At 50.2% G+C, this 24,926-nt stretch overlaps 1 protein-coding gene across 9 annotated transcripts in view; it reads right to left on the minus strand.

The window, feature by feature from the left end:
- The window catches only part of LOC139761857 (uncharacterized), a 557,099-nt gene that overhangs the window by 36,543 nt on the left and 495,630 nt on the right, over window positions 1-24,926 (minus strand). For all 9 annotated transcript variants that reach the window (XM_071686401.1, XM_071686397.1, XM_071686400.1 and 6 more), the window contains one exon: window positions 372-604. In XM_071686401.1, coding sequence (XP_071542502.1) covers window positions 372-604 — 233 coding nt within the window. The remainder of the gene's footprint in view (window positions 1-371; window positions 605-24,926) is intronic.

Consider the following 24,926-nt stretch of genomic DNA (forward strand, 5'->3'; position numbering starts at 1 on the left):
TCTTGGTGTGAGGGGATATGAGGCAGTACTTACCGTGTTAGTAAGGTGGTTATGAGGATTATGAGAGTGCACGAGGCAGAACTCTAGAGATATTGAGGTGGAGCGCTAAGACCGTGAGGGTTTATGAAGAGTTATTGTATTAGTGAGGGTGTATGTAGCAGTACTCACCTCATTAGTGAGGTCGTGAGGATGCACGAGACAGTACACTCCGAGTTTGTGAGGTGGTGTATGAGGATCATGAGAGTGTAAGAGACATTACTCATCGTATTAGCAAGATGGTGTATGAGGGTCCTGAAGGTGTCCAAGGCCTTACCGTAATAGTGAGGTGGTGGTATATGAGGATTCATAAGAATGTACGAGACATTACTCACCGTATTAGTGAGGTGGTGTATGAGGATCGTGAGGGCCTCCACGCCTCGGCCGAACTGGTCCCTCTCCGCCCGCGCCGCCTTGAGTTCCGCAGCCCGGGCCGCCACTTCGGCCTCCAGGCGCCGCAGCTGGTCCGCATGCGGCACTGGATGCTGCTGGCCCGGCCCATTGTGGCCCACGTGCGGACCGCGCGGCCCGCTGGTCGGCCCACCTGGCCGCGCCGCCTTCACCGGGTCTGCAAGGGCGAGGAGGAGAAACTAAAGTCTAACCACAATGATAGGATAATCATGACACATAAACTTGTAAATAAACGCCTCGAACATACCACAAATAACGCTGGAAAAAAAAAAAAAAAAGAAAACGAATCGTGGTGAAGAACACTTTCATGTAATGTACAAAACAATGACTTGATCCAACACCCACAAAAGTGATGAATTACAATTGTAATGGGGACATGAAGAGGCACTTCACCGTAAATCATTTACACACACACACACACACATTGAGGAAGTGTCTTACAAGATCACAACTTGTTTTATCTGAAGTGAAGTCACAGCGACGCCTTTATTGAGGGAAAAAGAAGTGTTATGGACAGTGCGACAAAAAATATATTAAAAAACATTTGGGAATTGAATTATAAGAGAATTTGATGGCGTTCGCCATCCAAACACATCCATCCGACACCAACATTTGATTGGGTGTATTTCCCTTTACAAATGTATCATAGCTGAAACTTGGTACGTTTCAGGCTTTTGTGCTGAAGTGCAATTCACTTGCCTCAGGATTGTGTGTGTGTGTGTGTGTGTGTGTGTGTGTGTGTGTGTGTGTGTGTGTTTGTATGTGTGTGTGTGTGTGTGTGTGTGTGTGTGTGTGTGTTAAAACCACAATCAGCATCTCCAACCACCAAAGAGGCAACCATGTATCAACAAATCTTTACTGATATATCATTATATACATGATCTAAAATTCTTCATTGTGTACCTGTATGCCAATACCCGCCTGAAATATACATAGAGCCTGGGAAAGTAAAAGAGTAAGTATACATAGAGTTTAAGAAAGTAAAAGATTAATATTATACAAAGAGCCTAGGATGTACGAGAGTAAGTATACATATAGCCTAGGATGTAAAAAAGTATACATAAGAGCCTAAGGTGGTGACAGTATCACATTAAAAAAAATACTTATAAATTCTCTACTAAAAGCCAACAACACTTAGCTAACGCTAGGCTACGGCGAAGGCTTTTCTCAATAACGTTAAGAGAGTTCGGTTCGGCTTGGCCGAGTTAGGCCTGGAGTGAGCCTGACAACAAGACGGACTTCCAAAATCCATGCGAATAGGCCCATCTATTTTTAGAATACTGCAGAGAGGGTTTAACCCCCCCCCCCCATCCCCTCGTCCAATTTTATGAACTCGTACACCCGGTAAACAACAGACTTAACCAGTCCTGGTGGGTCGGGCCAAGTCCTGTGTGGCGTTTGATTACTTAAAGCCTTATATGGCGCCGAACGACCAGAGAATATCGTGTGCTTTGAGGATTGGAAACTTCACAATCACTGTACGTGGTGCACTTTTCATTCTACCATGGTTAAATAAACAAAATATATAAGAGACATTACGACAATACTGGTCTTACATACGATAGACTTCGAATTATATTACAAATATAGGATTATACGACAACTTGAAACCCGCAAGAACAAAAAGAAACCTACATAATCAATTAACACATTCCACTTGCTTACCTTCAACGAACAACACTCACGACAAAGCTTGGAGAAATACGAAAAGTAACAGCGCTGACGTAAGCTTACGTACCGACAGACTCATCCAGCTAGGCTCTCCTAACGTGACACTGCTGATGCATCTGTTCATTTCACGCGAAGAAAAAAAAAACCCACAAGAATACAGAGATGCTGAGGCGCAGCCTAATGGGTGGGTTAGACCTACACAACCCACCCCTCCTGCTGCCTGCCGGAACCAACCAGCACAGACACTCTCGCGCCCTCTGCCACCCACCACAGCAAGGACGCCGGGCTAAGGCTACGCATCTACATCCCGCAACCACCTCTCTCTCTCTCTCTCTCTCTCTCTCTCTCTCTCTCTCTCTCTCTCTCTCTCTCTCTCTCTCGCGTCGTTATTGACAAAAGATATTAACGTTTAAGAACTTCTCGCAGCCGTTGAGAAGTAAAAACTTAAAATTTATGAAACGGTCTCAAGAATATATAGACGTACTTAATCATTCGATTCCATTACCTGAATGATTCATCTTTTTTTCCATCGTCAAAACTTCCACTGTGGCCCCTTACATGTAACCAAAAGCCTGGTCGTTACCGAAATCATCTGGGAAAACTAATGACGCATAACAAAAATGAACAAACAATTAAACCGACCAACACTTAAAAACTTTCCCGCACAACTATGCCTGACTATCAATATTCTCTCCCATTAAAAAGAAACAAAACAAAAAAAATCGAACTGATGTCACACATTCTCAACACTGGAACAAATCTCATCCAATCTCGCTTTGACTGGGATAAAAGAGCGAATTCCATCCATTAAGAGAGGGTATATATAAAAAAAAATTGAAGGTGAATCGAGTATTTGATTCGATTCAGAAGTCTTTAGATACTCGATAGGCTACGGGTATTGCGGCCGCTAAAACGCCCTTCACAGCTTACGAAATTTTTTCGCCCATGTTTACTGCATCTTAAGCATTTTCTGGGGAAAGTATGAACTCCCCCCATTTTTTCTCTTTCAGTGTACTACCCTGCGCCATTATAGTAACAGATCTCACTTGAAATTCCCAAATGCACTGCACGGCGAGCGTGTTTACTTTTACGTAGCGAAGATGTGAGCCTGGGTTACGCAGACTGTTTGTAACGGTCGCACTGCTTTACGTAACAAGCTGTGCCGTAAACAGATGAGAGGAATGTTCCTCAGAGCACCTACGATTACGCAACTGTGCCGCAGCCATATAATAACGTCTCAGTGATATTCCAGGAGGGAACACAATCACAACTTCAAATAGCTGCTGAATTGAACCGTTATGCTCCGACACACGTTCCGTTTTGCACTTGCCCTCATGCTGCCACTGAAAAAGCTGATGATATTACCTAATGGAATTCGTATTGTGTTTAGCTAATAGTTTTTAATACATAACCGACGAGTGCTACGCTAGCAATACCTTGCTCGCTCATGACCCTGCTACCAATGAGCCGACTAAGTGACGTAACAGGCTATACCTTACGCACTCATGGCTTGGATGTCAATTAGCCCTCATGTTGACGTTATAGGCCAACCCCGGGGCACACACGGCTCGGAATACAAATTAACCAACTAGCGACGCCGCATTACGCCACCATTACGTCACCCATGACTTTCGATACCAATCTAATAACCGACATAAGCCCACGTCTGAGCGGGTAGCGGAAGACACCGATGATAGTTAGTGAGCGATTCCTGCGGTGCCTTCTACGTGAACACGGCTTCTCCCACAGCTGACACTGGCCCAAGTCCTCCCACAGGGGCTCATTAATCTCCCTACTTCCGGGAGAGTACACACACACACACACACACACACAGCTCGAGACGCTTCCAAAACAAGGGCGAAGCCCTGAGCGTCTGGCGAGACTTGGGCCGCGCAATATATTAGGAAACGAATCAACGTCACGAAATTCGTCGTACTACACCGTAACGAAAACATGTTTCGTTATGTCAGTTGGGCAAGCTGCCCACACGCTGCGCCGTGGTCGAAGCGATGTACAGGCACGAAAACAGAACTTGTAGTGAACCTATTCATACATACATAGAACGTAAAGTTGTCAGGGTTCGAAAATTTACGTATAGATTAAACAAACCTGATACAATTCACCCGCACTTCCCTCATAACTCAGCCACCACATCAGCCATATACATATATATATATATATATATATATATATATATATATATATATATATATATATATATATACACACACACACACACACACAAGGCTTCGAAGACCATCGTAATGTATACCAATCAGCATATACAACACGGGGCTCGGGGGACGCCCCGGGCAAGGGAAAACAGACCCCATTTCCCCGTAAGCCGAAGGCGGGTTTTGGCTTGCGGTGACCCTCCAAGCAACGTAATGGGGGAAATTTCCCGAGACTCGGCCGTCCTCTCCCGGCAATTTCCCCGTGTATATTCTCTCTCTCTCTCTCTCTCTCTCTCTCTCTCTCTCTCTCCCTACCCCTAAACGTGGGCAGGAGGAGGATGGGGTTGGATGAGGTTCTGGAAAGAGAGAGAGAGAGAGAGAGAGAGAGAGAGAGAGAGAGAGAGAGAGAGAGAGAGAGAGAGAGAGAGAGAGAGAGAGAGCTGAAACCGACAAATTCAGCAAGTCACACGTAAGAAACCCCCTGGAGTGGGAAAGCTTGCAGCAGCGGTTGCTGCGGCGTGACAGGAGACCGCCGGGAGAAACGAGAGAGAGAGAGAGAGAGAGAGAGAGAGAGAGAGAGAGAGAGAGAGAGAGAGAGAGAGAGAGAGAGCAGCAGCAGCAGCACGAAGAAACAGGAGGCGCAGCACCGGCCGGCCGGCCGCCCGACCCAACCATCGCCATGACGACGCCGCATGGGAGGCACCGTCTGCCTTCACCACCCCAACCTCTGCTGCCTCCGGCCTTGTTTGGCGCCGAGTGCCACCACCACCTCCTCAAACCCCACCACCAGGGAGGGGTCGTATGTGCATCTGGGGGAGGATGATCTTCAGGTATCCAACACCGTACAAGAAGAGCCGATGGCACATGGAAGTGAGGGAAATCAGAGGTCCTCTTGTGGCCTTCCAGTCATTCCCACTGGTTTTCCAGAGGCTGGTTTACTCTAGCGATCCTGACCTTTGTTTAGTATCTTGGAGTTTATCACTATCCTGGCACCAAACCCTGTGGTCATGAGGCCATAAAAGACAGTTTCACGGTTCCCGGTGACCTCTCTTGACATTTTAAGGTCATCCTTGGAGGTCCTGCCTGGATGTTTTCCCCACGATCCTAATATCTTACCTGTAGTTTCAGTTATTCTGGTACTCATGTCCACTAGCATTGTGATTCAAAGAAATTTGCATAACTGTGGGTGAAAGCCCAATGAAGCAGTTTGACTGATATGTGGGAGTTACAACTGATGCTGGGTAGCTCTTCAGCGATCCAGGAGCCTTAGATGGTTCGCCAGTGATTCCAGGAGCCTTAGATGGTTCTTCAATGATTCCAGGAGCCTTAGACGGTTCTTCAGTGATTCCTGGAGCCTTAGATGGTTCTTCAGTGATCCTGGAGCCTTAGGCGCTTCTTTAGTGATCCAGGAACCTTAGATGGTTCTTCAGTGATCCAGGAACCTTAGATGGTTCTTCAGTGATCCTGGAGCCTTAGACGGTTCTTCAGTGATCCAGGAATCTTAGATGGTTCTTCAGTGATCCTGGAGCCTTAGATGGTTCTTCAGTGATCCAGGAGCCTTACATGGTTCTTCAGTGATTCAGGAGCTCATATCATGTGAGGCCTCTCCATCACCTCAGACTTATCAGCAGGTCTTTTTAAAGATTCTCGGCGACTCTCCTTCCTAGCCTTGAGACTAACATCTCTACTACAGTGCTCTTTAGTCTTTCTTGGTAACACTTCAACGGGAGGTAATCTTCGATCTTACGGCCTCGGTGAGGTCTTTGGCGACTCTAAGTCCCCTTTTAACGGCCTAATAGTTTTCCAACTCACAGCTTTGCCGAGAACCTTACCCGAAGAACTTCGGGGATACCTTCAAGGGATCCTTCGCAGATGTGGGAGGACACTCCTGGGGCTCCTTCAAGTAACCTTTGGAAAAAGGGGGTCATGTCGGGTCTCGAGAAACGCTCCCCCATGACACTCGCCCGACCCGGTGCAGTAAGGCAGGGCGGCCATGAAGTCAATACAGGGACGGCGTGTGGCGGTGGGCGGATGGAGGAGCAGGGAGGGAGAGAGGGAGGGAGCTCGTGACTGCCAAACCCCCACCCCCTCACTCAAATCCCCTCCCTCTCCTGCCGGCGGCATTGACGATGTGGAGTTTACCGCAAGTTTAGGGAGGGTGTGTGTCCGGTTTGGATTGGACCGAGTCGAGGAGAGGGACCCACTCATATACTAGCATTTTGCTCACAAGCTCGTCCCGCAAGTCTGGTAAACCATATGTACCTCGAATAACATCAAGAGGCGGACTCTCTCTCTCTCTCTCTCTCTCTCTCTCTCTCTCTCTCCCCGTCAACAGGCTATGCAACACGATAATACGGCAGTTCAGCGACGCAGTATTTCAACCACGCGATGCGCTTCCGCCAGCACCCCACAGGAGCGACGATGCAAAATTTCATCAACCCGCGCGTTTGATTTGCATACCAACCCCCCACTGCAACCGCATCCTGCATGGACGCAATCGTTTACATGGACTGCCCGGACAGGCAATTGTGCAATGAAAAGGCAGTGTAAACTGGACGCAGCTCGGTGTATAACTGCTGGAGGAGTGAGCTACTGGCTGACGACGAGAAAATCATGCCATTCACCAAGGGCGCGAATCAAGCCTGGTGACGTGGGCGGGGAGGTAGGTCTACGACGATCGATTGCAAGCAGTTTCCAGAATTACTTGAATTCTGTCTTGAATCCCGAGGGAGGAGCGGGGGTGGGTGGAGCGCTTGGGTGCTTGGGGGCATGCGGAGGAGCGTGGGAGGTCGACATCGCTAGAGGGCCAGGGTGTGTGTGTGTGTGTGTGTGTGTGTGTGTGTGTGTGTGTGTGTGTGTGTGTGTGTGTGAGTGAAGTGGGGAGGAAGGATGGCCTGGAAGGAGTTCAGGAAGTCCAGTGAGACGTGGAAAGACAGAATTTGTCTCGAGTATATTGCACACTGCTGTCTTCCCCAAACCCGTGCGACGTTCTGCTGTGTCTTAACACAGTGCAATCACCAATTTGTTCTGTACAGGGAGAGGGTTCTACTACACTCGTGTGTGTGTGTGTGTGTGTGTGTGTGTGTGTGTGTGTGTGTGTGTGTGTGTGTGTGTCTGTGTGTGTGTGTGTGGTAAGGAGGTGGAGACAAACACAAAGGATGTCTTTGTCCCCTTCCTGACGCGGCTCATCTAATAAACCATTAATTATGATCATCGTTATCACGAATTCGTATATCTACCGTCAATAACCAGTTACTAACAATGCAAATCGCCAGTACACCGTAGCACTACTTCCCGTCTACCTCACGTCAACAGTGACTAGCTTCCCATCTATCGCGCGAGGCATCTCTACATGAGCCGTGTGAAATACGTCTTCGGGTCCAAGTCTTCATAAAACCTCGAGGCGACGATAAATCCTTCAGTATCTCGGGAGACCCCCGGGGCCTTGGCGAGAGAGGGGGAGACGGTGTTCCTGGACACTACTAACTTTCCTCCCCATCGATGCTGTAGCGAGTGGCTGGAGCACCAGCGACGTGTTCTGGAAGGCCAGGAAGAACACGAAGAACGCTCAAATGAAGAAAGAAAAAGAAAAAAAACTCTCCTTCACCCCTTGAACAACGCGAAGGTGCACACGACCCCCCCCCCCCCTTGAGCATAACGGTACGACCCTCGAGCATGACGACTGCACGACCCGCGGGTTACCGCGAGGGCCTGTGGTCAAGGGTCGTTTCCCCGTCGTGTTCACGTCGTCATATATATATATATATATATATATATATATATATATATATATATATATATATATATATATATATATACCAAGAGGCAGCGGCGGTGTTGGACATTCTGAACAAAACAAGAGGAAGCCCGTTGTCCACGTATGGTCCAGGGACGCCACCGCTGGAGTCAGGGACGCGTGGAATAAGAAAATGGAAAGAGCGTTTCTTGGTGGGGGTTGTGTGGTTGGGGAGGGAGGGAGAGCGGGAGATGGGGGGGGGGGGGAGCGACGGACGGGTTGCCTGGTGGGTGGGTGGAAATCCCAGGACGTGGACGGACCACTGGCTGGCTGGCTCTCCCGCATCACCACCGCTTATAGCTTATCATCACCACCTCCCTCCCCCTCCTTCTTCTTCCCCCCCTCCTTCCCCCACTACCTCATACCCCCTACCCAAAGCCTGACCTCCCAACCCTCCTACACCCCCCCCCCTCGACTTCCCACACCACTCCCTCAACCCCCGACGCAGCCTTCCTTACCGCCCCCCCCCCCCTCAAACACCTCCCCCACACCTCCAACACAGCCTTCCTTACCGCGTTTCCAAACACCTCCTCCAACCCTCCAACACAGCTTCCTACCGTGTCTCCAACACCTCCTCCACACTTCCAACACAGCCTTCCTCCCGCTTCTCGAACACCTCTTCCAAGCAGCCTCCTTCCCCCGTCCCACCTGCGCCTCTCCCACACAATCTCCCCATCAGCTGCCGCCACCTACAGCCTCCTTTATCTCCCGTGACGCCTCCCACAATTCTCTCTCCCCTCCCCTCTTCACCATCACCACCACTATACCTCCCTCCCCATCCCAGCCACAAACCCCTGAGTACCCACCTGGCAGCTGATACCCCCATAATCTCTTATCTCCACCACAATGAACTCGCTTCCCTCCTCCTACACCGTCGTTGCCCCCTCGCTCTTATCCATCTCCCCGCCTCTCTCGAAGTCCCCCTACTTCTTCCCCACCAACCACAACCCCTTCCATCCCACGGCCCCTGCCAACTCCCTGCCCCATCACCAGCCGCGGCCCACCCCCCGCCCACTCCCAGCAACCACCACATCCATCCCCCCCCCCACCAACAAGTACCTTTCCGGCGCTCCTCCGCCCGCCCCCCCTCCCCCGCCCCCAACACATCCACCCTCCCAACAACAACAACAACAACAACAAGTACCTTACCCTGGTTATCTTCCTCCGTCAGGGAGTACATCCACCTCCAATCTTAATCCTCAGCTCCTCCGGTACTTTCAGTAACATGCCTCCCCCCCTCCCTCCCCTCTCTCTCTCTCTCTCTCTCTCTCTCTCTCTCTCTCTCACGACGACGATGTTGTTGACGATGACGATAACCACACCCTACCGCCACCCACACCCCATCACTCTCCCTCCCAAGCATGGGCAAGCATTATGTGCCTCCCCCCACCCCCCTTCCCACTCTCCTCCTCCAATCCCCCCCCCCCTCCCACCGTCACGTGACCTTTGCCGCACCCTTAAATACTTACATGGAGTGCGTGTGCGTGTGTGTGTGGGGGGGGGGGGTGTGAAGACCGGCTATCACAAACCATTAGGAGGCGTCCGAAGACGAGGTTATACGCAAACTGCATATGACGTGTTGACACCCTCCGCCTGCTGCTATCCCCCCCTAGACGACCTACGCACGCAAGTCGAACGCAACTGACGCAAAGTTCCTCCCCCCTCCAATACATCCTGCATACACAGGTCACCCTGCGTTAGTCCTTCCTGCATCCATGTGCGTCAACTCGGGCCATACCTTCCCACTCAAACCAAACCATCAACCACCCGAAACCCATCATCCACACACACACACGCGCACTGCCCCCTCACCCCCATGGTGCCATCAACCATCCAATCCACCATCCACCCCGTGCCATTACCCACACGGCTACTCCCTTCAGCATAATTCCACCCCACCGCTGCCTCACCCCCTAAAAACACTCGGGCCTGATCCTGCCCACCTCAGGTTCAAATCCTGTAATTTGAGGCCAGGGCCAAGGAGATCTTAAGAAGCCTTAACTCGGGGAGTAAAAACTCTCCTTAATTGCGGCCACACTCAGGAACCCCGCCAGACACGGCCGGAAACTGTGTCAAGAGGGACAGAAGCCGCAGTGGCGTACATCATGCTTACGCGGAGGGGGTGGGTCTTTCTCCTCTCGCTGTTGCATTTGCTTCGTAATCAGCTCTTGGTTGATCGCGGAACTTTACTTAACCATCCCTCTTGTTCCATTCCCTCAATTCATCTTTTAGAAAGTTTGAGAGAGAGAGAGAGAGAGAGAGAGAGAGAGAGAGAGAGAGAGAGAGAGAGAGAGAGAGAGAGAGAGAGAGAATTATGCATGGAGGTTATGATGCATTCTACCCAAGACAATAGTGGGTGTGGCCTTCCACCCCCCCCCCTCGAATAAATCTGGGGCTTTAGAAAGAAAATAAACCACCTTTGGATCGAGGTCGTCAAGTGGTCCTTGGAGGTGGAGGAGGAGAGAAGAAAATGAAAGCAGACATTCGGTTGCTACGCATCTTCGACTGGCTGGGCTCGCTGGCGACGGCGTCGACGGTGGGCTAATGCCCTAGTCCTGCCCGACCTGCAAAGTCGTAAAGCCCGGTTGTGGACACCTTATACGTCACACCTCGTATCCTTATGGCCAGCCAACCACCACCCCACCCCAGGGGATGCGTCTACTCCTCCTCCTCCACCCTCCTAGCAGGGAACGGGCGAGGAGGAGGAGGAGGTGGCTGAGGCTATGGGATGATAAGGAGATCGAGGTGGATGAGGAATGAGGAGGGGTGAGGTGGTGCTGCTGCGAAGGGCATGATGTATGGGAGGGAGTGCTAGGGAGGCATGAGGCTGGGAAGGTGAGGGGGGGGGGGGGTACGGAGTGAAATGCGTAAGGAGAGGAGGAGGAGGAGCGGGAAAGGGAGGAATAAGGAGTGGGCGGCAACGGCGTATAAGGGCACACCAACCGTGAGCCCTGGTCCTCGTCTGCCCCCCCAACCCAACCACCCACTGGTTTTGCCTGTACACTACCACTGGCCCAGCCTGGCCACCACCACCCGGCCATAATCACTGGTCCAGCTCGGTCATCTTGGTCCCAGCTGGCCCTAATCACTGGTCTCGCCTAGCCAGCCACCAGGTTAGAGGCACTGGCTGGTCGACCAGGTAGGTAAGCGTGGTAGCGCCCGGCATCAGTCGACCTAATAAACTCCATCATCGGGACGCGCTGTCATCAATCTACCACGTTTGTTCAATTCATCAATTAATCCCTATTCATGTGAAAGAAATAACGAAAATCACAACTGTCTTTCTTTGAAGCTGGTAGGAGAGAAGCCGTCCCTCACGGCCGTGTGTTTGTGGACTCGTGCATAGGCAGTGTTCCCCTCCTGTGCTGGCTGGATTTGCAGAGGGACTCTATCCGTGCGTAGTGAGCAAGGCCGCTTGGTATATAGGTCAGAGTGGGCGGTACGCTGCCTGCCTTCCCACCTCCTCTTCCCGGAGCCTACTAGCCACCTCGCCTGTTGTGCCGGCGCCCGTGTTGACACGTTGACGTTCTCCTCCTCCTCCTCCTTGCACCAACGAGAGGCACTTTCCCAACAACGTAACAAGAAGCTTCCAAGTGCCTGTGTTGCCGTTGCTTCGTCAGGTGTCCTCATCGCTGTGCGAGGAGCGCTCTCCCAGCACTCGGTAGGAAGTGTCGGGGGGAATAAACCTGTGGTATACAGGCGCACCTGATACTCTTACTGTAGGGCCATGGGGATCAGCCACATTCAATGATTCTTTTCCTAAATATCTTCTTCCCTGTATAGGTTCGTAGTCCCTCATGACACTGACAACTTTTACACATCGTCACTAGTTGTAAAATCTAGTCTTCTATCACGTCAAAAAATATACATATGAGTATACATATATATATGCATATACATACATATATATGCATTCATGTCTGGTATTGAGATAAATATCTATATCAAAAAACATCATTCACAAGACCCCCACGTCTCTCACGAACGACTTTATACACGGGACAACGGAGAGGGTCGACGAGGAGTGGTGGTGGTTGTTAGTGGTCTACAAGACCGTTCAGCACGAGCAAGGTTTACTAACTTCACCCGATGGGTGGGGTGGACATGAGGCCTCTATATAACCTCCTCTCTCCTCACGTCACCGATCCCTTGACAACAGGGCCACTCTCGAACCTGTCGTCCTGAATCGAAGGAGACCAACCCCAAGATTAGACAAAAAAATATGTATATATATATATATATATATATATATATATATATATATATATATATATATATATATATATATATATATATATACAGAGACGCCCGGGGGTCGTCGAGCCATCAAGACTCCACCCTCACCCACACAAGAGAGACAAACACACTGACAGGTTAATAAGCCCGAGTGTCACACCAACGTGTATACACAAAGACGACCTAAGTGTAACTATGGCTCCTCTCTCAGCGTTGAGGCAACAAAAGAGATAGTGAAGAGACCCACATATCGCCAAGGCTCCTTGCCGACTGTCCTGTAAGGTCACTCTTATATTCCCCTCCGATGCTTCGCACTGTCTCCAGTTTAGGGAACGGTGGACGGGCCCCACCCGCCTGCCAGTTCACCCACCCCAAACCATTCACTGCCGTTCATTCCGTTCCATACATGGAAGGTGGCGGACGGGCGATCAGGCCCACGACATTCAAACTAGTTCATCTAGTTCCAGATTAGAGAAAATGGTCGTCGGGATCAGCTCCCATCATTCACCAGGCATGGAAAATGGGGGCCGGGGCCCCGACCCAGAAGTCACTGCGATTCATTCAGTTCCGGACACAGAAAACGGCGGCCGGGATCAGCCGTGGTTTCGCTGTGGTTTCATTCACAGTTTCAGACTGAAAAAAAAAGTCATGATATACCCGTATTTGAACATATATATCACTAGATTTAGTAATTGTTCGCAGACTTTAAAACGTCCGTATGTCACTCCTAGTAATAATTTCAGTCAAGCGCGCGCGCACACACACATAAAGCTATATATATATATACGGAAGCAAAGATTAAAAAAACAAGCAAAATGAAGAAGCTACACTGCATGCATGATCGAAAATAACCAAGAGAGCGTTCAGTCGCAAATGATCAGTGTCTGTTTCCAGGCGCAGCACACCCACAAACAAGAAACAATTACCTAATTATGCTATTAAGTCGAATGATGCTACTCGAGACTGCACGACTGAATTGGTAATTACACTGTACGTGGTCACAGAGGCATCCAACACCACGAGTTGTGTTACATGCAATGGTATATGAAATTGTTACAATATTCGAATATCTGACCCGAATATCAGACCCGAAGCGTCTTTGTGAATACTTACCCTTCAACGTCGCTATTCATCACGGGAGCACGGCGGTGCGATCAATGACCTCAATGGAATAACCCTTTAGCAACACGACTGTTCGACCCTTGAGTATGACTGAACGACCCTTGAACACGACGACGGTACGACCCTCGAACACGACGACGGTGCGACGCGTAAAAAAAAAAAAAACTGGCTTCTCTGACCTTACGACAGTTAGGTTAGAGGCCCTGCTATTATAACCACCCCAATACACCCCCGCCCCAAGTCCAGAGTCGTATCGTAATCCATACAATGGGTCGTAGCGTCATGCTGGAAGGGCCGTAGCTTAGAGCTGCATGGCGGAGGTGTGAAGTGGGAGCATCACCACCACCAACCAACCAACAGAGAGAGGGTCCTCGGCGGCCACCTTTCTCCACAGGCAGGAACAGCAGTCGAGAAGGTCACTTACGAAACACCACCACTGGTGGGGCTCGCACACTCCCCTCCAACAAGACAGGTCTGCAAATGGAGCCGAACTGAACGTTCAACACGACACCCATTCTCCACAAGAGCCCCGTACAAAGGAAGAAAATAATCCTGGCGCTTGCTCCGAGGGGATCTCTTTTGTTGTAAACTTTCCGACGGATTCCTAATTGACGTAAACCCTGGGTGTAGTAGAGTCTGCACAAACGTAAACTTAAAGCTTGCACAAACGTAAAGTTAAACGTCTGCACAAACGTAAACTTCATGTGTAATACAAACACCAAGCACGGCAGGTAGCCTCCCTGGGGGAAGCACCCGAGGTCATACGAGGTGATTGGCCTCAAACAGGTAGACAGGCTCGGGGAAGGGGTCAGCCACCCCAGCCAGGCGGAAGACTCTCGCCTGCGTGTTCGAGGAGGAGGAGGAGGAGGAAGGAGGGGCGTGTGGGTGGGTGGGTGGGTGAGATGGGGTGTCGGGTCAGCGGGTGCGACAAGACCTGAAGGCAGAGAAGGAAAGGAGCAGGTGTGGTGTGGGGGAAGACGGGACGGAGGAGGAGGGCAACAACAGGAGGAGGAGGAGGAGGAGGAGGAGGAGGAGGAGGAGGAGGAGGAGGTCCTGCCTGAGCTTCCAGACCCACGGACAGCTGCAGCAGCAACGGCAGCAGTAGCACCACCAGTCCCACCCCTCACTAGAAGTCCGCCGCCCGCCGCCCTAAGCCTCGGCACTGTGGACGCAAATCCCTTTGAATCCCAGAGCCACCATCTCCCCCTCCCATCCCCGCCCTTAATGATAACAGCAGCAGCGGTAAACAACAACCAGTCCCGTGGTGCAACATCCCCCACCAGACGTGGCACCAGTGCCGGTGCCAATAACCCGACCATGACCTTCAACAGCGGGTGCCACCAGCCTCTGTCGCAGCCAAGGAACTCCAGCGCTACAACTACTACTTACGCCACCATGCATTCCAAGCAGGGACATATATACATCCCACGAGCAGGAGCAGCAGGGGGGAAGCAGCAGCTGCACCAGTCCTCACGAGCAGCTTCAGCAGGAGCAGCAGCAGCAGCAGCAGCTGCACCAGTCACTAGTCCCAGTAGCTCCGGTCACAGGCGGCGGCGGAGGAGGAAGGGGGATGGGAGGCAGCAGCCCACACTATCTGGGTGACGAGCTGCCCCGGGCACCAGCCGACACACAACCCAGCAACCTACCCCGGCCCCAGACAACACTCTCCCCCTCCCCACTCACCTCCAAACTCCCCCACTCACCTCCATTCACCTTCACACTCCCCCCACGTCAAGCGTCTGCCCTAAACCCAGACTTCTAACTCTGTACACTTATACGAACACAGCCCGCAACTCTTTGAGTGAGCATGCTGCACGCGGACGTTGCAGAACACAGCGCACGTACGTGCAGAATTCTGCAGACACACACACACATTACGGACGCGCCTGAGCGTGCGTGGACGACCACAGACAGAAGCAAACGAGGAGAGAGAGAGAGAGAGAGAGAGAGAGAGAGAGAGAGAGAGAGAGAGAGAGAGAGAGAGAGAGAGAGAGAGAGAGAGAGAGAGAGACTTTCACACGACATTTCACGCCACGTAAAACAGCACGGTGAACACAGCAGCTTTTACACCTGTCTGCATCTATATTCACCACGTCCACGACATTACGACCAATTACACGAAAGTTTCACGCCCAACAGGTCCAATACGCTCCCCGGAGCGAGACAAGAAACGGAGAAAGCACGTCACGGGCTTTTCTACCACCGCCTTAACAGCCGCCCGCCATCCCCTCCCCAGTCCCCTGCGGTGATATAGCTTGCGGCCCAACCCCCTGGGGGCCGAGCCTTGCGGCACTCACCGGGACGACCCCCACGGCAATCACACCCGGGGGGGAAGGCTGACGTGACGTGGGACCATAATGACCATCGCAACACTAATCACCTGGTTGAAGCGAAGGTTTCCTCGCCTTACCAGCGGTAAAATATTCCAGTTGGATTTAGATATTCCAGTTGGATTTAAGACCACCACCAGACCAGAATATAACGCAAGAAATCGCGTAATGGCTAATGTTGTGTGACAAAACCAGCGCAGACACCGCTAAAAGGAAACCTGACGCCAGTCGTACCATGCATGATGTATATCATACACCTGTGGTGTCGCAAGGCAGAGAGAACCTGTCCCCTCCTCCTCCTCCTCCTCACTCAAGTCAACCCCTGGCCAGGCACTTGCACCTTCAATGAGCACCAACCGAGCCGCTGAGACCGATCTCGCTACACAGGTTCTCCTCAGTCCATACCAACAGTCGCGGTTCTAAAAGCACACAAATTGGTAAAAAAAAAGAACAGATTCGTATTTCCAATCACGAAGAAAAAAATATCAAGAAAACAAAAACTGGCATACCACATCATCCATCTCGTATGCAAATACCAGTATTATGTCACACCGCCAAGGCATACTGATTAATTCAATGCACACGAGGTCACATTATGCATTCACCTCGCAAACGTTAAGACACGGGAGAGCCGACGACTAAGACGTAAGGAAAATACGAAATTCTCAAGACTGTACGAGTCACTTCGTGAGAAAAAAGAAAGGAAAAAAAAATACGACATGGAAGCCCATGTTTATACGCCGAACACGAACAAGATAATGGGATAATTTTCATGGACATACACCAAACACTTCAGACAGAATACACCAACTTCTAGGAGGCAATATCATTATTATAGAGAAAACTTAGCTTAATTTTTTTCATAAGATCTACAAACCGACACACACACACAACACGAAAGAAAACGCACGTCTACGAACCAAACATTAGGCGCGATTCAGATGTGGACACGCAATCGTATTGTAATGTGCACCTGATTCCCTGGACAGACAGCTGACAAGCCAGCCGAACACACCCTCGACCTCTCTCTCTCCCTCTCCCTCCCTGCCGGTGTCACCCCAGTCAGGGGAGAGCAGGAAGAACGCTGGGATAAACAACTCCAGGAAACACATGCCGGTGGGGACAACACCCAAGCTAACCCCCCCGACCCCATCCTGAGTCTGCAGGCTCACACACTGCTCACTACACAAAACCCACAACTCACTGGGAGGACAGATTGTATCGGTATTAATCTCTGTGATCATCAACACTTCATCGGAGTAAATAAAATAAAATAAAATAATATTGAAAATAATAATAATAATAATAATAATAATAATAATAATAATAATAATAATAACTAATTATAACAGGTACAGAGGGCAATGTACTGGCTGACATGTAAATACTTTACTAAAAATCAAAATCCACATATTTTCGCACAAGTTACTAGCGTTCGACCGACACACGCAAAAAAAAAAAAAATAAACATCTGTCTGGGTTAACTTTGACATCATATATAAAACACCTGCGGAAACTGCGGAGGAATGTGACCTGACGTATTTACATATCAGATAAAAACGGGCGTATGCATAAACCTAACACACACACACACACACACACACACACACACACACACACACACACATCTGGCATCCAAACGCAGGACAACAACAACACAATCTAAACAAATGGGAATTTTTACGTGCAAATGTTGAAGGCACAGATTCACACACGCAAAATTTTCCCTGGGTGGAACGGAGTGTTCACATCTGCATGCCTGACAAATGGCAACAGACGCGCCGGGCATCTGCAGTGTATGTTAGCACGTTTGACTCGTAATGACTTCAATGAAAAAAAGAAGTCCAGTGCGATTGTAAATACGGGTCGCCGAGACACAGAGATTAAAAAAAAAACTTTCTAACTACAAATTTCCGGAAGAAATTTGTTTTCATAAATAATTTACAATTCATAAATAATCTATATCAAAATTACTGCTATGCAGTTCATTTTATGTCTGAATGCACTTCATGTCTTGTTTCTTTTCTTTTCACAGCGAAACCGCAACGGTTCTGAATGAAAAAAGAAAATAAGACGCTTTCTCAAACGTGTCAGTTCTAAAATTCTAAGCTTAGTCAGAAAAAACTCAAAAGCTTTAAATTCTATACTGTAGAAATTAAAACCGCACTAAACCTTTTCAACCAACATGAGGCGGGGGGGGGGGGGGTATGACCCACAAACGCTTCTAAAACGAGGGAAAATCATGTTCCAGAAATGCACAAGTTACACACACACATACACACACACAGCCGCTTCAGAATCGTTTTATCATTTCTGCTACTTTCACCAAGCCCCTCCGGTGGTCCGCTTTTACGGGGCTGGACAGTTTATATTCCACGGACCTCGTCAACAGTTTGTTTCACGCAGGCGACACACAAGAGGTCGTAAATCTTGTGTTGCCAACCTAATGGAAGGTTAACCACATTCGCACACCGCTGAAGCATTCAAAGTATAAAGCCTTATAGTAAGGTTATACAAACACAAAGACACAAAGCTGGAAGAAAAGGAAGAGGTAAGTGATTACATGGAGGATTATGTACCGTGTGTGTGTGTGTGTGTGTGTGTGTGTGTCGCTTGAGCTTGTTTACATGGTTGGGTATCGTCAGGTCCGCCAAACCTTGAGGCGCCCACAACACTCCTCCCGGCAAGTACACGTTACGGGCCCACCTGCCGTCCTCTTGTGTCGGTATACATATATCAAATTTCCCTCTCTACACGTACTTTCCCCCTGGCCCTGATAAGAGTTATCTATCCAAATCTCTCCTGTCTTAATAGCCAGTTGGTAGAATTTCACCGTTTTCTCCCTTTTTCAAACACAGACACACACACACACACACACACACTTTCAAAAATCTTTCCATTCCTATCTCGTCGGATAAGAATCATTCCTCCGCTCTGCCTCAAACTTGATAATACTTTTTCCTGGCCTCTAGCCGACAGTTCCACTCTTTTAACTTCACCTCCATGTTACACACGACGTATCTCCACACTTTCCCTCACCCCCCTCCCCCTCACGCAACACACACACACACACACACACACACACATACACACCTTACAGAATCCATTTTCTATTCCAGTGGGGTCTACGAATGGCAAAGGTTTACCTCCCCGACGCTGGCAAGAGTCATCACCAGGCGTGATGAACCGGCCATCACCTTGACTGTACTACGCTTGGGGGTATGACGACGTGACATTTGAGCGTATATATATATATATATATATATATATATATATATATATATATATATATATATATATATACAGTTGTGCTCGAATATCGTGTCGTCGAGCTAATGGTTCAGATATCGTCGCGCTCGAGCTCGATCGTAACCGTCGTCCTCGAGGCTCGTAACCGTCGTCCTCGAGGCTCGTAACCGTCGTCCTCGAGGATAGTAACTGTCGTCCTCGAGGCTCGTAACCGTCGTCCTCGAGGTTCGTAACCGTCGTCCTCGAGGATCGTAACCGTCGTCTTCGTGGATCGTATGCGTCGTGCTCGGGGGATCGCAACCGCCGCCGTGCCCAGGGGTGGGTTCACCCACGACATGTCGCTGAGCAGATGCCTATGTTTACGAAACACGAAACCATTGCCTCCGTTCCGCTGGCGTGCAGCTATACAGAAACATTATCATACAATGTCCATAAATATGTATGTACGTTCCCCCTCTCTATGTTTCCTCTCTCTATCATAGATAAGATCTATGCGGTAAAAAATAGCATAAACTCATTTATTTTCTAAATTTCATTATAACTAATATTTTTTCCATACCTGCGACTGGTTTAAACGCGACAACAACCGGGGTTGGAAGGAAGTATGGCACGCTAGACAGCCGTCGATGTGGTATAGTCTGCTGCGGGGAGGAGGAGGAGGATCCTCTCCCCCCCGGCAACTACTGACGCACCTTCAGGAGGTGGCGTAAGGGGGGTTAATGCGGGGTTCCTAGGTTACTGTCATCTTACCTACCCCAGGACCGACCCTTCCACACACTCCCCCGCCACCCCAAAGATTACATACACAGCGCCGGCCGCCCCTTACCCTTAGCTTCCTCCTTCGCCCTCCTCCTCCTGACCCAGGTGACATCTTCCTACAGTCCCTCCCACGACCCTCATCAAGACCTGGGGAAGGGGGGGGTGTGTTCCTACCTCCCCACTCCCCCAGCTTTCCCCACCCCAGGATATGTTCTCCCCCTCCCCCCTAGGGAGTCCTAGCAACACAGAACCGATTACCGTTTGCCCCTCCACCACACCACCCCCCTATCACCCAAGATGCCTCCTCCACCCCAAAGTTTATGTTCTTCCGCCGTTCCCCAGGACACACACACACACACACACACACACACACACACACACACACACACACATACTACAGGAACGTCCCCCCCCCCCCCCCCCACACCAGTTTTTCTGACGTGCTGGCCAATTCTCCTCTCCTCCACCGGCCGGAAGCTCGTTAGACCGGGGCGATTCCGGATAATGGCGAAATAAATGGCATTCACGATGAATTACCTACCGCCAAGGTTGCTGGTAATGTGATTCATGCAAAGAAGGGCGGGAGAAGAGGCTCAGTGCATGACAAACACATCCCGTCCTCAGTACGGCCTCGGTCTGTCCGTGTGTGTCTGTCCATCCCCGTACATCCCCTCCTCCCATTAGATGTCTGTCTGCCAGTCTGTATATCGCCTCCTCCCTCCTCCTCCTGTGACTGCCTACCTGTCTGTGTCTGTCTATATATATCCCCTCCTCCCCCTCCCTATAATTGGATGTCTTTCTGTCTGTACAACCACCTGACTGGTATGGGAATGCTTTTGGAATTTCCATTTCACAGAAAAACAACAGATGACAGGTGAGAAGAATGTGAATATTCCACTTATCACGTGTGTGTGTGTGTGTGTGTGTGTGTGTGTGTGTGTGTGTGTGTGTGTGTGTTTACGCACACAAACACACGAAGGACAGTATCCCCTGCCCCCACTCCCCTCTAGCAGACCTCGCCACACGTGAGGGCAGGAAGGACTCGTGCGTGAGTGGGTGTGTGGGTGGCTGTGGGTGGGTCACGTGTGAAGTCCAACAATGACGGCCTGTCCAGTGTGTGTGTGTGTGGTGGGGGGTCCATCCTCCTCACACCATTCCACCAATCCACAGCTGTGCCAACCATGTGTACCCGGGAGTTGACCTTTTACAATACAGATCGTGATGCAAACCGCAACACAACGCCGCAACAAGGGGTACTGTGCTGTGCGGCGTGGTGTATCCTCAATGCCTCCAAGTCTGAGAGCCATCTCTTAGTGAGGGGTGACAATAAACGGATAAATGAATCAATAATAACCAGCGCTCTGCTGAATTTGGGCAGACATTCCCCTGAAAATACACAGCTATCACAGGTGGGTGTGTGTGTGTGTGTGTGTGTGTGTGTGTGCGCGCAAAGAGAGAGAGACTGCCACGTACTGTCGCATCTCTATGTAAAACGCTGGTTTCTTTCACGCAGATTCACTCTGGGGGAGAATCTTTCCCTGCACGCACACCACTCCCGCCGAGCAAAGGAGAGAGAGAGAGAGAGAGAGAGAGAGAGAGAGAGAGAGAGAGAGAGAGAGAGAGAGAGAGAGAGAGAGCATAGCAGGAGGCACCACCACCAGATGTTTTTGGCTCGTTATGAATACCATTAAGCCACCGGGAGTCCTGCGGGCACAAGCACCATAAACACATACTGCAAGTTCATGCAGTCAGTCAGTCAGTCAGACACGTTCTCGCTAAAACGCCCCGATGTGCTCGCTCAACGCCCCCGATATACTCGCTCAACACCTCCGATATACTCGCTGAACACCCCCCCCCCCATGTACTCGCTTAACACCCCCCCCAGGTATACTCGCTCAACACCCCGATATACTCGCTTAACACCCCCGATATACTCGCTCAACACCCCGATGTACTCACTCAACACCCCGATGTACTCACTCAACACCCCGATGTACTCACTCAATACCCCGATGTACTCGCTTAACACCCCGATGACGATATTTCCACGCGCGTTCCTTGCGCGCGCGGGGGCGACGTAATGACCTCGGTGGAACGACCATCGTCGTCGTTCGTGAAGTTCAGCGGTAGCCTACTGGCGCAAAAACAAAAAGAGGGGGGGGGGGTGGCAGCCCGCCCCTCCTCCTCCGTTTATCTCATAACGTTGACGCGAAGAGAGAAGCCCGAGCATACAATGCAACGTGGGAGAGAGAGAGAGAGAGAGAGAGAGAGAGAGAGAGAGAGAGAGAGAGAGAGAGAGAGAGAGAGAGAGAGAGAGAGATTCGCAACAAACAACAACAAAGCAGAACAAAAAATAGATGTCATTGTTTAATTTGTCGTCTATACCTCACGTTTATTCAAGGTTTGGCATGCAAGTTCTTCCGCATCTAGAGATATACACTCTACACCCAATACAGACGTAAACATTCCATCTATGTGTGTAGACTATGCATCTGCCCATAGGATGTAGACCTACCATCTATCCAGAGACGTAGAGCAACTATCTACCTACAGGGGTAGACCTAACATCTACCCCACGGTCGTTGGCCTACTATCTCCCCACAGTGTAGATTATCTGCCCTCAGACATGCACTATCTACCCACAGATGTAGATGTAGATAGTCTACCCACAGATGTAGACGTACACACACTATCCGCAGATCTCGACTGACTCTCAACCCATATACGTAGACCATCTAACCATACAGACAGAGCCGTGAATACTCTTCCCACACATGAAACTCTCTATATGTATATATATGTATATACACGTACACCTCAGATGTAAACAAAAAAAGAAAAAAATAACAATTAATTCTATTAAGCGTAAGTGGTTAATGCGCCCCGTCTCTCCCTCGTCAATGTAAAATGGCAACAACTGTTTATATCAAGCCATAACTTGAAACGCAAACACCAGTAATGTTGGTAAGGGAAGGAGGAGGTCCCCTCCCACACACACACACACACACACCATACCCTCCCACCTTTGCCTCCCGCGTGACCTTATCCACTCTGAGAGCATGGCTGACACTTCAACTCCTGACGACCCAGATAAAAAAAAAGTTTTCAAAAGTTCAGGAACTTTTACTAGAGTATCACCTCTTCTTCCCAAAAGTATAATGAGGCTTATCGTCGAAGCTGATGCTGACTGGAAAACAAAAAACAAAAGCCAACGTATGTATGAAAGTATTATAAAAAAAAAAAAAGAGGGGGGTAAAAAAAGGTGCAAAAATAGTTGGAACTGTCTGTCAGGCTTTGGGGTCAGGCTTGCCTCCCGGGGCCCCAGGTACCAAAAGGCTTTCCCCATGCGGACGACACAGGGCCCCCTTCGGTCTTGCAGGGCGCCGCTGAGAGATTATCTATTGACGGATGTGTGTGTGTGTGGTAGATCTGCCACGAAATACGGCTGGGGGGGATGCGGTCACCGGGGCTCTTTTTGCATATCCCTCCCTTTCTCTCTTTCTTTCGTCGAAGTGTGTGTATGTGTGTGTGTGTGTGTGTGTGTGTGTGTGAGAGAGAGAGAGAGAGAGAGAGAGAGAGAGAGAGAGAGAGAGAGAGAGAGAGAGAGAGAGAGAGAGAGGTTACACCCACGTACGTAGTGCCCACGGCGACATTTCGTTATAAGGCAGGGTTAGCGAGCAGCGCTTCAACACACTCGGGAGTAAACGACATGAAGAACGAACAAGAGAAAGAAAGAAAAGAACACAATGCCGACCCACATTCGCAGAATTCCGCGCGAATCAACACTTACAAAAAAACAACAACTCACGAACGTCGCCCGAGAGTAACGAGACGGCAACTGACATCACAAGCAATTCCTCCAACACCACCACCACCCTACTGAAACCACGCAGGGGTCGCCCTTCGTTGCCCCCTCACGACCAAACGGGCGAGAAAAGCGACCACGTGTCGTAGTGAGAGAGAGAGAGAGAGAGAGAGAGAGAGAGAGAGAGAGAGAGGCGAGGACACCTGCTGACACATGGTCAACACGAAGGCCTCCCCCCCCCCTCAAGTTACACTGTTGGTCATGAGGAGGGTTGGGAGGAGGAGGAGGGAGGGGAGCCCTCCTCCCTGTTACTTACACCGGGTCAAACAAGCCAAGCTGAACACGTGGCTGCCTTGAAGGCACTCGAGGCTGTTTGGCAGGCCCTTCACAGCGAGGCATGCGATCACTGGGCATGATGGCCTGGCCTCCGACATTGATTTTAGTCGTCGTGCCCTCAAGGGCGGAGGGCCCCAGGCGGAGTTATCGTCCTCCCGAGTGCTTTCAAGTCGTCGTCTTCGATGGGGACCAGCAACAGCTAAGGTGATGACCCAACCGTCTCCGAGGTCACTTCGATCCTCGTGTATGCCATCTAACACAGATCTACGCGTACCGTAAACAATCTTCTTTTACATTTTCGACTGCGTTACAAAATACCTTTCCTTCTCCTGGCGCAGTCTTGTGTGTGTTTACGGCTGCGATGAGGTCGTGGGGTATAGCCACATCGATCAAGGAGAGAGAGAGAGAGAGAGAGAGAGAGAGAGAGAGAGAGAGAGAGAGAGAGAGAGAGAGAATCCACCACAGGAGGTACGAACAACCACTTCCCCTCCTCCCGACCCACCTCGTGTGTTATGACCTGCCAGGCCGACCTTCTGTTCCTGCACAGGGAGAACCTTCCGGCCCCCTCAACCCCAGGCATGTATAGACCCCCCTAAACCCCAACTCCCCCGAACCCCATCCACCAACTCACTCCTGGGAGTGGGGTGAGGTCATGCCTCCTTCCCCTCCATCCCACCCCCTCCCCCTTCTTCTGCCTTTCATGGATGGCACGAGGAAGCGGGTAATGCGTCCGGGATGATCCACACACACACACACACACACACACACACACACACACACACACACACACACATCAGCGGGTATACCACAAGTCATTCACTTCCACGTCAAAAGATGAGGTTAAGCAGCGACTAACCCAGGACGAACCACACTCATACTGGTATAAAAAAAATACTGGAGAAAACAGGCTGTACTCAAAACATACCCACAACGTGAACACGAAGAAAAGAAAAAAGAAAAAAGAGAGATCCCCATCTATAATAGTAGGTCGCAAAATACCA

Source organism: Panulirus ornatus, chromosome 42 (assembly GCF_036320965.1).
Source record: "Panulirus ornatus isolate Po-2019 chromosome 42, ASM3632096v1, whole genome shotgun sequence".
In the NCBI taxonomy this organism is placed as follows: domain Eukaryota; kingdom Metazoa; phylum Arthropoda; class Malacostraca; order Decapoda; family Palinuridae; genus Panulirus; species Panulirus ornatus.